A 13,174-nucleotide genomic window follows, 5' to 3' on the forward strand; every position below is an offset into this window, starting at 1 on the left:
AATTACACAATAGATCCTAATTATTTAATTATCTTCTCAAATATTATAATTAGATGAAAAGTGTCAATGAGAAAATTGCAGAGCAACACGAAAAACTCTCAATACAGCTTTCTGTTGCTCGATACGTTCTCCATAAAAGTGTTTTTCCGAGCGGGAAAGACCGTGATCTCCTTTGTACACCTACGCTTTTAACAACCATTATTTCCAGCGTACACTGGTGTAAGCACCTAGATGTCCTTCTTCCGGCCACTCTCACGTGGTCAACTCAAGTCAGCACAATTACATCATGAAGGCTCGGCCATATAAAATGTAATCTTCACGATTCCCCCAAAACTAGCGTTCGCAATCTTGCATATATTTAGCATTTGTTCACCCTCACCTTGAGTATATTACCCCTATTTGGTCGATAAAGGGGCTCATCTAATCAAGAACCTTGAAGCGATTCAGAACCAGTCCACAATTCATCACCAGAAACTGCATAGAGTACAGTCCAGCGTCACTAATATCAAGAAAATGCGAGCACTACCGTTTTTACTAACGCGCATAATTATTTCACTACCCTGTTTGTTTCAGGAAATAATTCATAGCAAGCACCAGTCATCCTTAACCCTGTCTAGTTTATACCGCACATCAAGAGGTCTGCAAAACGACCAGAGCATATTTAACGTATTTTTGTGAAAAGAAACGTGGTAAACTCATTTTGCCGTGCCGCAAGCTATTGCGTATTATAAGGATCTCCTCGGCCGACATTGCAAACACTGATGAACTCGATATTTCTATAAATGAAACGTGCAGTTTGTTTATTTAACTTTCATGTATTGTGTGCGCGGTATCCGTACCAAAATTACAAATGAGTAGTACACCATGGTTCCCGCCTTTTATTTCGGATGGATTTGTCCATGTGTGGCACACACTACTTACTTTTAAACATTGCATGTGCTTTGCAAAATTGTTGATTTACTTGCCGAACGGTGTACAAGAAACTTGTGACTTCTCTCACAAACTATTTTGTAACGCTCAATTGTATGCTGCTCAATTTCATCTAACGGTTAACTTGCGCTCCTTTTCAATAGGTTTACCTTTTTTGATGTGCAAGCATTCTTTGGCGAGGAGCCCAGCAAAGTCTGTCCGTAACACGAAAAGTGTCACACCGTTTATCTGCAAAATAAATGCATAGTTGACAAAGTTAAGACATTTAATCGTTATAGTAGTGCAAATGTAGATGATTAGTAGCTTTAGAACCGATAAGGAAGAAATGTAAAACGAAAAAAAAAGAGAGAAAACCATTTTCGTTTTGACCCCTTGAAAGGTTATTTTCCCGCATTGCTGGTTTGCGGGTAAAGAAGCCTGATTTGATATTAAGGAATATAAAAAAGTCATAGAATAGCTGATTGGTAGATGTGATAATAGTCTAATTGTACACGGTCGGTAGTTTTTAAAAAATTACCAAGAAATTATTGGCCTCACCGTAATCAGGTCGTAATAAAAGAACAACTAAAATAAAAGGCTTGATAGTTGTGTTCACATAGGAGGTTGTGGCCAAGTACTGCACCAGGGTGGCCAATCCTGCTCTGGTGAGGGAGTGCGTTACCGGTTCTGGTCACCGGGATCAGGCCACACTCCAGGCCTGTTTATGCAATTTTTATCAACACGCGGATTTTTTTTTGTGTGTTTTTTTTAATCCGGTGGAAAATTGCGCGGCACCGGGATTCGAACCATGGACCTCTTGCACGCGAGGTGGGTTTTCTACCTCTACGCCACCGTAGACGAGCCGTATGTAAAAATACTGAAAGATATCTATAGCGGCTCCACAGCCACTATAGTACTCCATAAAGGAAGCAACAAAATCCCAATAAAGAAAGGCGTCAGGCAGGGAGATACGATCTCTCCAATGCTATTCACAGCGTGTTTACAGGAGGTATTCAGAGACCTGGATTGCGAAGAATTGGGGATAAGAGTAAATGGAGAATACCTTAGTAACTTGCGCTTCCCTGATGATATTGCCTTGCTTAGGAACTCAGGGGACAAACTGCAATGCATGCTCACTGACCTGGACAGGCAAAGCAGAAGGGTGGGACTAAAAATCAATCTGCAGAAAACTAAAGTAATGTTTAACAGTCTCGCAAGGGAACAGCAGTTTACGATAGGTAGCGAGGCACTGGAAGTGGTAAGGGAATACATCTACTTAGGACAGGTAGTGACTGCTGATCCGAATCATGAGAGTGAAATAATCAGAAGAATAAGAATGGGCTGGGGTGCGTTTGGCAGGCATTCTCAAATCATGAACAGCAGGTTGCCATTATCCCTCAAGAGAAAACTGTATAACAGCTGTGTCTTACCAGTACTCACGTACGGGGCAGAAACCTGGAGGCTTACGAAAAGGATTCTACTTAAATTGAGGACTACGCAACGAGCTATGGAAAGAATAATGATAGGTGTAACGTTGTGGGATAAGAAAAGAGCTGATTGGGTGAGGGAACAAACGCGCGTTAAAGACATCTTAGTTGAAATCAAGAAAAAGAAATGGTCATGGGCAGGACATGTAATGAGGAGGAAAGATAACCGATGGTCATTAAGGGTTACGGACTGGATTCCAAGGGAAGGGAAGCGTAGCAGGGGGCGACAGAAAGTTAGGTGGGCAGATGAGATTAGGAAGTTTGGAGGGACAACATGGCCACAATTAGTACATGACCGGGGTAGTTGGAGAAGTATGGGAGAGGCCTTTGCCTTGCAGTGGGCGTAACCAGGCTGATGATGATGATGATGAAAATAAAAGGACAAAATTAACAAAAATAAAATTCTACAGAACGCAGCAATAAAAGCAGATTGTAATCCCGTGATTGTATGGAAAAGAATTGTGTTTGGAACATTAGGATATGGTCTAAGCAGGATAGACATGATATACAAGAATAGCGATAAAGAAATTCTGATAATTGTCTACTAATGCGCAAGCACTCTTTGCACCCGAGAAGCGGTGGGTAGACATGCATAAGCTAGGAGAAGCGAGTAAGCAAAAGCGAAGACTGTTACGCATTAGTAGACAATGCTTTTAATTTCTATAGCAATTTTTGTCCACTTGCGGCGCGTGAGCAATTTCTGTTCAGAAATAATAAATAAAACGTCACCCAAAATATTCCCCCTATTTTCTTTAAGTGTCAGCTTTGTGGCACGTTGAGTTCTTTCATAACAATTGGATGACTTCGCAAAGTACACTTCTCTGTAACTCACGAATAAATATTTTAAAAAAAGGCTCATATAACCTACACACTTCAGACTACTATATAAGCATTATTAACGTTATATAAACGCTAATAAACGTTTTCATATGCCTTTTATAAAAAATAAACGTCGACCACAACATGCTCTCTAATTGAAACAAATATCAACAATGCACCTCGTTTAGTTCACCGAGTACACAGTGAAGACGAATTTGCGGATTCCATAATGCATGAGTATATAAAATGAGCTTTGAGTTGGTATTTTTAAAGCTAGCGATTAACCTCACAAGGGTAAACACAAAAATATATATCCGTGACTATAAACACGCTGATTATGATGCTATTAACCATGAGCTATCTGCCTTCTTAGATGATTACTTGCCTAACCTTCATGATCGCTCCGTGAACACTAACTGGAATTTATTCGAAGAAAAAGTTTCATCGCTCATCGAGAAATACGTTCCACGCATAGTCATTGCGTCAAAGTGGCGATCGCCATGGTTCACTAAATCGCAAAAAAAAAAGGCTCTGTAATAAGGAAAAAACGCACTTTTCGCTGTGCAAAACTAACTGGTAATCAAGAACGTTGGACTACTTATCAAGCCGTGGCTACCGAATACAAAAAAAAAAGCTCTCAAGCACGCCAAGGATTCATTTTTCAATACTACAGTACCATCTCTTCTAATTACTAACCGTAGGCAATTTTGGAGCGTCGTGAACAAAAGAAACAATTCAGCTATCACCTTTAACGACTCAAGCAACCAACTAATCCCACTTGATTAATGCAGAAATATTCTGAGCTCTGCATTTGTTTCTGCTTTTTCCAAAAATGTGTGTTCTGTAACCCCTACCTATCCCAGTACTGACTTTTTACCGATAGACCCTATTGTCTTTGATATTGCTGGCATATCAAAGCCAATACTAAATAATCACAAATAAATGTTGCTGGCATATCAAAGACGATACAAAAGAATACTAATAAAGTTAAAGGTCTCTTCATCATGGGGCGTTGATAATATAAACTCCAAGTTTTTAATCAGGACTAAATTGTACAGTGTTATAGTACTTTCTAATCTATTCCAGCAATCTCTTCAGACAGCCTGCATTCCGGAAGACTGGAAGGTCGGGAAGGTGATTCCCGTGCACAAGTCTTGGGATAGCCATTCGTCATATAATTATCGGCCCATTTCACTTGCGTGTATTCTCTATAAAATTATGGAACATGTCATTTACCTTCACCTTCCATCATTCCTACAGTCACATGCCTTATTTTACGGATCATCAGCATAGATTTCGCAAGTCATTTTCCTGTGAAACTCAACTTTTATAATTTACACATGAGCTAAATTCCATACTTGACCGGGGTTCCATTGTTGACTCTATGTTCCTAGATTTTTCGTAAGTGTTTGGCAAGGTTTCTCACCAACTGCTTTTCTTAAAACTAAGTAAACTTAACCTTGATCCTAACGTTCTTCAATGGCTGCATTCTTTTCTAACCGATCGTTCACAATTTGTCACAGCTCATAACACTTCCTCTGTCACTTCTACAGTTGAATCCGGTGCGCCACGAAGCTCTGTGCAGGGACCTTTGCTTTTTCTCATTTATATTAACGATTTACCAGATAGGTTAAGCTCATCAAATAATCTTTTTACACACGACTGTGTCATATACCGCGAATTAACGGTGACTCCGATATAGGTCTTCAGTCCGATATCAGCCATGCTCTGCACTGGGCTAAGACGTGGAACAAGGAACTAAACATTAACAAATGTAAGTACATGCGTGTTTCTCGCCGTAATACTACACTGTCCTCATATCATCTTAATGCTAGTAACCTCGAATCTGTGTCCTGTTACAAATGTCCCGGCGTATTTATTTCTCCTACTTTTTCTTGGAAGATGCATTTATACTATATAATCAACAACGCTAATCGCATGCTGGGCTACAAACGCCGCAATTTCTATCTTTCTTCGAGTTCTGTAAAACGACTTCTTTATAAATCGTTAGTTAGTAATAAACTTGAATATGCTGCATCTGTCTGAGACGCCAGTGAACAGACGCTCATCTCTCAGCTCGAATCTGTCCAGAATCGAGCGCCTCGCTTCATTCTTCCTAATTATCACCGTAACTCCAGCGTCACTACTATCAAGGCAAGCTTATCATTACCACTGCTATCAGAACTTAGAAAAATATTCCACTTTTGCCTGTTCCATAAGACGTATTACGACAACCCCATTCTTAAGAATAATTCATAACCCTCGCTCGTTACGTTTCAGCTCGCATCTACCATCATCATAAGGTTGGTGTTCCTCCATGCCACAACAACCATATTTTTCAATTCATTCCTGCCCAGTACGCCAGCAAGTTCGAATCACCTTTCCCGATCTCTCGTCGAAATGCCTGAAAATTCAAAGTTCAAAGCTGGTTTAACTAACCTGCTGTTGTCATAAACACAAGAAATTGTAGCATTGTCATCCTTTTTATTCTTGCTTAGCCTTCTTTTTATCCCAGCAAACTTTGTTTTGTAGCCCTATACTACAGTTTAGAGCGTCATCTCTTTTGTTTTCTTTCTTTAGTGACAAGGTCTCTTTACGCTTTGTATGCTTCGCGGCTTTTTTTTTCTTTTTTTTTCTCCTTGTGATTTGCGCTATTATTGTTCATTTCCTTTAATGTATTGATGTAACCCTTTCTTTTCATTTCAGTTTTATACAAATTCACTGCTCTTTCTTTTCCCCGCTTTATCGAATGTACCCACTCACCTCTGTAATGCCCTCGGGCCCTGAGGGTAATGAAATAAATATATAAATACAGACTTCGAACTTTCGGTACGTATTACCCGTAACGGGGCCCCTACTCTCTGTAAATGTGAAATTGCTGACATTTTATAGGCACGCATATGCCGTTTCCGAGCACGTCTGCAGTCATACTAACCGCTTCCATGTAATATTTCAGGGCGATCAAGGGGGTTAATGCTCGGTTATGACAGTTGGCTGCATTCAGAGGGCAACAATTTCACCACATGTTAATTTCTACTGGATGTGGCGGCGTTCATGCACCGTTACGTGCGTCTTGTGCTGCCTACCGAAACATCAGCTCTTCCAAATTGTGCCGGGTCCCTGAAGCGCACGCGCACGCACGCACGCTATTGTCATATATATATATATATATATACAGTCAAAAGCAACGTGGCCTACCTGTTTTCCAAACAGCAGCCCGAGTCCAGCTTGGGCTGTGGATTGCCGTTGTTCGAAAGCACATCCGGCGAAGTGAGACCCTTTCCGCTTGGTTGATATATGGGGTTGTTTTGAATACAAGGTTCAAGTGCCATGACCAGCTGCACCAAGTGCGAAGCATCCGTTTGCCGGAACACGTCGATAATGCAGGTGGTCTGCTGGGGCGCTGCACCTAGCCTTCACAGTCACGTAAGGGAGCGATAATAATCGCCTGAAATACAACACCGCAATAAAAAGAGCATGGGCAACAGCCGAGAACGTCATGTCATTGAGCAGCTTGGGTGACGAGCCTGCTAGGGGAACGGAGCAGCAACAAGTTGAACCAAAAAGGGTACGTAAAGTTTTTTTTTCTTTCTTCTTTTACCGTGCAAAACAAAAAAAAAGAGCCGTTCGCTTTCGCCAAGTGTTCCAAGAAGAAAGTTAAGATTTTGGTAAAAAGCTAACTGACATGTTTACATATCTAAACGCACATGCGAAAGAGTGATAAGCTTGGTTCAGCTGATACTAATAAAACCAGTCGAATTGCATGTGAGGAAGTATCTTGCCCTCGTGTTTAATAATAACCAAAACCAACGAATGAATTTGTACATAAGTGGAGACAGCCAACAATACAAACATTTGCATGTGCCTTCAGATGGTGACTATACTGAAGAGCCCATTCGCCGACGTTGCGCTTGATTTTCACAAGAATTTCGGTGGCTACATCCTCGAGCACCTTCGCCTCAACCCTCGCTCTAAATGGGTGAGTAATAATCTCCTGTCAATTACTCGAAAAAAAGCTACGAAAAAAAGGTGCCCTTTAGCTCTTCTCATATTGTATAGGTAATTGAAGAGCTATAGCAAAAGTAAAGCTCGGCTTTCATTCACTGTTTTGTCATAATATTTGGTTGTGAAGCCGTTAGCAACATGAGAACCGCAAGAAAAGTGTGATGAAAAAAAAAACTTGCAGCACGTTTTGAAACATGTCGCCATGACGACATGATTTGAGCGTCGCAAAGTATTTTCGACTTGAGCAAACAAAGCGTTGCAATGCTCGGAATCATTTTCGGAAGAAACCTAAGTGCCATTCGAGTAGTTTCCTCGCGAAAAAAACAGAACGAAATCAAAAAGGGATCATGCACCATGCGCTGTCAGAAACATTGCAGTTCTTAATGCGAATGGCATTGTTGGCATTTTCCGACCTGTTTTCTTTCCGCCTATCTATCTTTGTTACAAAAAACAAATTGTGCAGATGCCACGCGCATTTTGTAATCTATGTCAGGCGAAGCTTTCGTGAGGTGGTTAATGAAATGCTATAAATTTGCACATTTCATTGCCGCGTCTTTTGGTGCAATGGAAACTGGTGCGCACCTGTACACTCGCACACCCGAGTTACAATTAACTCTTATATTTTCTCGTATTTCGTTGCTTCTTAATTATGTTGTATGTACCGCGCACGCTTCTTGACCAATCCCTGGTTGTGGGTATGTGCCATGGTACGGACATCATCGTCATCTACACACAGCAGTCATTTCAACGAGCCAGTTGGCGTTTTAACGATAGAAATATACGTGTCATTATGTCCTAATGGATAACTAACTATACATATATAGGTTATAAAGGTTTGGTTTATTGAAGAAATTGTGCTCTTAATAATGTATATTTGTTGCAATGAGATTATACAGGTATCGTTTTTTTATCGCCGAGTAATTCCATAAAAAACAAGGCCAGCAGCCCCGGTACCTAAGGGTAGTAAAGATGCTAGTGCTTTCCTGTGCGCGAGTTATTGGCATAGAGGCAGCGCCTGGCCAGCAGCCATAGCCAGGAAAGTCCGGAAGGGTGTGCAAAAAAAGTTTCGCTTTAAAGAATGGTGAAATCCCAAAGAGAGTGCTGCCTAAAAAAAATGTGGACCGATCCTGAAGATCTGCAGTCTAAATATGGGCCGTTCTCGTCATGAAACTGTTTCACGCCAACTTGGACATGTGCCCCAGGGGCCCCTAGGGTGACTAGACATGGGTCACTTAGTGTGTGCCACTGAATATGTGCTGCTCTTCAATGAACCTCTGTTACGTCAACTTGGACCACTGGGTGTACGCGGACTTTGCTGCAGCGGCGCTAGATCGCGTGGCATGTCCAGAGGGAGCAATTGATTAGAACAAAAACAAAAATCCGGTGTGATAGCGTGAAAGCAAAATGAACCTCATCTACAAAGGCAAAGGTGATAATTATAAGACGAGCTCGTAAAGGCCAGCTATAGTAACGTCGGTGATATAGAGAATGGCAATACAAGCCATAATATTAGAACTGTCGAAATGGATGAAAAAAAAATGTACTGGGGAAAGTACAGAATAAGTTCAGACCGGGCAGACGCTTAGAGGATAACATGTGTTTCTACTAACTCGGTGCACAGAAATTTCAGTAGCTCAGAATATACTTGTATGAATGGCATTTCTGGATATTAAACGAGCCTACGACAACGTAGCCAGGAAATTGTTATGGGATATTCTATGGGAATTTCTTGATGCTGGTGAGAGAGAACCGAGTACAAGTTGTATGGGAAGACCGAAAATGTAATGCAATGGTGGAAATCCACCAAGAACTGAAGCAAGGATGTCCTCTGTCTCCATTGTTGTTCATGCTTTATGTTAAAGGCATAGAAAGACGAATGGAAACAGTGAATTAGGGTTTGATTTTTTATACATGCGTGATGCACAAATGGTGCAATATAAGGTCCCCGGACTGATGTATGTGGACGACACAGTGCTACTACAGGACAATATAAAATATTTACAGATGCAGAGAGCGTGAACTTTATTTTCAAATTAATAAGGTTTGAGTCCGGCGTCTTTTTAGTGGGTCTGAACGCCCGCCGAGGACGCGGTTCCGAGACCTTGTCTCAAAGCGGCTTCCTCGGCTCGCTGGACGGCCCAGAGTTGTGCTGTCAGGTTTGAGTGCGGTCTTCCAGCGCGAGCGGAGGCTGGCAGTGGAAGATACGGAGGGGTCGGCACTGCCCGAATTGTTTGTTAAGTATGGACACTCCCATAACATGTGATTAAGTGTGGCAACCTCGCCACACGAGGTGCATCTGTTTGTAGAGTACATGTCTGGATACATGGCGTGCAAGAGTTTGGGGTTTCTGTAAGAATCCGTTTGTAATTGTCTGAAGTGTACTACTTGCGTCCTGTCTAACCTAGCGTGGGGGAATGGGTGTACGCGTCTTTGTAGCTGGTAGCGTGCCGTGATGTCGTGGAACCTTGTCATACGATCCTCCCACGCCCAGACGTTTGCAGTACCCCGCGGGGGCTCTTCGTCCGATGATGCTCGGTGAGTGAGGCCTCGAGCAACGTGGTGAGCCGCTTCGTTGAGGGTGCTCAATCAAATGTGTGCCGGGATCCATAGCAAATGCCTTCGGTTATCGAAGTCGGCTTCTCCCTGGTGTATGGGACGTCGTTGGAGCCCTCTTGCGAGATGCGCCCATTTGCAAAATTGCGAATTGCCGTTTGCGAATCGCAGATAACGTATGTCACTTGGTTTGTGTGAGGGCCTGTGCTATGACCGCTTCCTCTGCCGCTTCGGCATGTGCCGTGTTCACGGTGACGCTCATGAGGTGGTTGCCTCGGTGGCTAGTAACTACCGCCACGAAACTCTTCCTGTCTCGAGAACGGGCTGCGTCGGTGAAGACCGCCTCCTTGTTGTTGGAATAACTTTGGTTCATGTGCTGTGCCCTGGCTTTACGTCTCCCCGTGTGGTGTTGGGGGTGCATGTTGCGAGGCAATGGGGGTACGTATAGTTGCTCGCCGTATGGTTCTTGGAATTTCTACTTCGATGCCGCGTTGCGTGTGGTATGTGATGCCGAGCTTTCCGAGTACGTGTCTGCCCTGGCGGGTCTTGGATAGGCGCTCGAGTTGGTACACTTGTTGCGCCTCCACGAGTTCCTTGAGCGTATTGTGTAAGCCTAGTTCTAAGATCTTGGTGGTACTGACTCCGGGCGCAAGTCCCAACGCACATTTGTACGCCTTGCGTATGAAGGCGCTGAGCTTGTTTCTTTCCACTACCGTCCAGTTGGGAAACGCTACCCTGTACTTTATTTGAGAAATGACGAAGGCTTGTATGAGTCGTATGACGCTGCCTTCGCGCATTACCGCGTGTTTGTTGATGATGCGTCGAATGAGTTGCATCATGCTGGTGGCCTTTGGCGTTATCTTGCGAAATGCTTCGCCATTGCTGATTCTGTAACTCTTATTGTCCACCGGTTATCCATCCTATGCATTAGATGGCCTGCCGAGCTCTATTTTTTGGGTCTTAATGTCAATTACGATATCGGATATCCCCGTTTGCTCTTTTGAGCTATAGTAAATATGAGGTGTTGCGTGGAATCTGGAAAGGAGTAATCGCGCCAGCGCTAACGTCCTCAAAAGCTATTCTATGCTTCAAATCGCATACATTGTCGGGGTTGGTAGGTAAGCAAAGATCGGTAGGCTGGTTGACTTTGGGTAGTCCACGGTAAAACCACTAATGATGCAGTGCAGGGTGACATGGGTTGGACCTCTTTTGAAAGAGAAGAGCAAAGCAAAATGAGGTTTGAAGAAAGACTCAGGAACATGGATCAAAATAAATGGCCGGTTAAAGTGCACAAGCATCTGTACCTGAAAAGCGTATACACAGAATGAAGGAAGAGGTCAAGAAAGTTGGCAACCATGTACAAAGTAAATTAAAACGTAAATTGACAACTGGGAGTCGTCATAAAAAGAGAGAAACAGAGAGAGCGAATTCGATGCAAAGAATGGAAACAAAAGAAAGACCATGGAGAGTTACAAGAAAGGGAAGAAAGAAATTATAAGGGAGAATCTGTACGATGACACAAAGGGCAGTGCCTCGCAATTTGAGGCTTGAGCTGGTGGTCTAAGGACAAAAAGATATAGAAGCAAATATTCGGAAAAGATGAGGCATGTGTATGCAGCAGCGAAAATCCAGAGACCACTCAGCATATTCTCGCGCAATGCCAAAGGTTTCACCCGGTGAGACCCAGAGGTAACGTACACCTTCCAAAAGCGCTTGGATTTAAAGTGGGCAGAAGCATCAACCAGTCATTGCTCGAGATAAGCAAGAGACGTTTAGGGTATTGGTGGAAAATAAAGGAGGGAAGAAATTGATACGACCGGATCCGTTACTGGCCGAGGTAGCGATACAAGGTGGAAGAAAAGTTATGAAGAAAAGGGAGGTTATGGAGATTAATACAAAAAACGCTAGAATGAAAAACATGCACAGTATACCTGATTAAATCAAGCAGACTAGGTCACTATTTGTCACCGCCCCGTTTCAGTGGGGACGTCAATACATAATTATCATTATTGTTATTTATTTCAAGCATGAGGTGAGCCTGCCGGTATAATACACCTCATACGTGACGTGTTTCGGCTATTTTCATACCTGGATAGTCATCGTAGATGACATTCTGTCCAAAGTTCTTTTTTTTTTTCGGAAGATTACTTTGCTATTTGAAGCCATCACATCAAGTTTTTGGAGACAATGCTGCCAGTGGTTTCGAAAAATTATTGTGACACTGCCGCAGAGAAAAAATGAAGATTCTCATTTTAGACACTTTATCGTGAGGTTTCCAACTAGAAATGATTAGTAAATATACAACAATGTAGCCGCAAATCAGGGTGTATTTGTGTTCAATAAACTTCTCTGATGCCAACTTGGGTCATTGCAGGCATGCCACTAGGTATGACCTGCCTTTCATAATAATCATTATTAAAACACATCATCAACAATCACTCACCAATCATACGATTGACTGCTATTAGCACATAAGTTACCAATCATCTCTAAAAGATGGATGCAGTGCCAATTTTTATGCCCTTATGCAGCTTCTGTCCTGCAATCCCCACTACTTAAGGACACTGATGTACTTGCGGAGAGAATATAGTTCTGATTCATTTTAAATAATTAATAAAATTTGGTGTTTCACGTGATGCAACCAATATATGATTATGAGCCACGCCATACTGAAGGAACCCAGAATAATTTTGACCACCTTGGGTTCTTTAACATGCGCCCAATGCGTGGTAAATGGTTGTTTTTGCCTTTCGCCCCCAATCGAAATGCAGCCGCTCCAGCCGGGATTCGATCCCGCGCTGTCGGGCTTAGCAGCGCAACCCCAAAGACACTACGCAACCACGGTGGGTGAAACTTCTGATGTCCTTTGTCTTATGTTTATTATTTTACATGCGTTACCCAATGCCACGAAAATATTTCAGCTCGTGAAATCTAGCCAGTGTAGTGTCTAGAGGGCTGGGACTCAGCGTTCAGCTGCTGAGCACGAGTTGGAAGGTTTGATTTCCAGCCTCCGCAGACATACATTGACGAATAATAATGAATTTAGAACGAACAGAAAGCGCGATCACAGAGAGGGCAGCAGGTAAAAAATTATGCGTGGCTCTGCTATTGCAAACACCAGAGACCAGCGGATCTGCGGGAAGTTAAGGTTTCAGGAAAATCCATCTCGTCTTCTTTTGGGGGGGGGGAGGGAGGTTTGGGTTGGGACGGCACGACATTTGAGGCGCCCGCCGCAACAGAAGCGATTTGTTGAGACGCCATATGCATCGGTGTCGTGTGGCAGACGCTGCACCAACGCGATGCCACGGCGACCGCCGCACCTTAGCTCTGATGCATGCCAGCTCCGACGCCGTGTACCTGGTAGCTTCTTGAAATCCGCCGAAACTAGCGCGCGTTTTTTA

At 42.9% G+C, this 13,174-nt stretch overlaps 1 protein-coding gene across 1 annotated transcript in view; it reads left to right on the forward strand.

Annotated features, from left to right (window-relative positions):
• Positions 1-5,129: 5,129 nt before the first annotated feature.
• The window catches only part of LOC126547614 (uncharacterized), a 46,892-nt gene continuing 38,847 nt past the window's right edge, over positions 5,130-13,174 (forward strand). The window contains exons 1-2 of the mRNA XM_050195511.2: positions 5,130-6,783; positions 7,087-7,194. Coding sequence (XP_050051468.1) covers positions 6,715-6,783; positions 7,087-7,194 — 177 coding nt within the window. The 5' untranslated portion in view covers positions 5,130-6,714. The remainder of the gene's footprint in view (positions 6,784-7,086; positions 7,195-13,174) is intronic.

This window comes from Dermacentor andersoni, chromosome 1 (genome assembly GCF_023375885.2).
Source record: "Dermacentor andersoni chromosome 1, qqDerAnde1_hic_scaffold, whole genome shotgun sequence".
Classification (NCBI taxonomy): Eukaryota; Metazoa; Arthropoda; class Arachnida; order Ixodida; family Ixodidae; genus Dermacentor; species Dermacentor andersoni.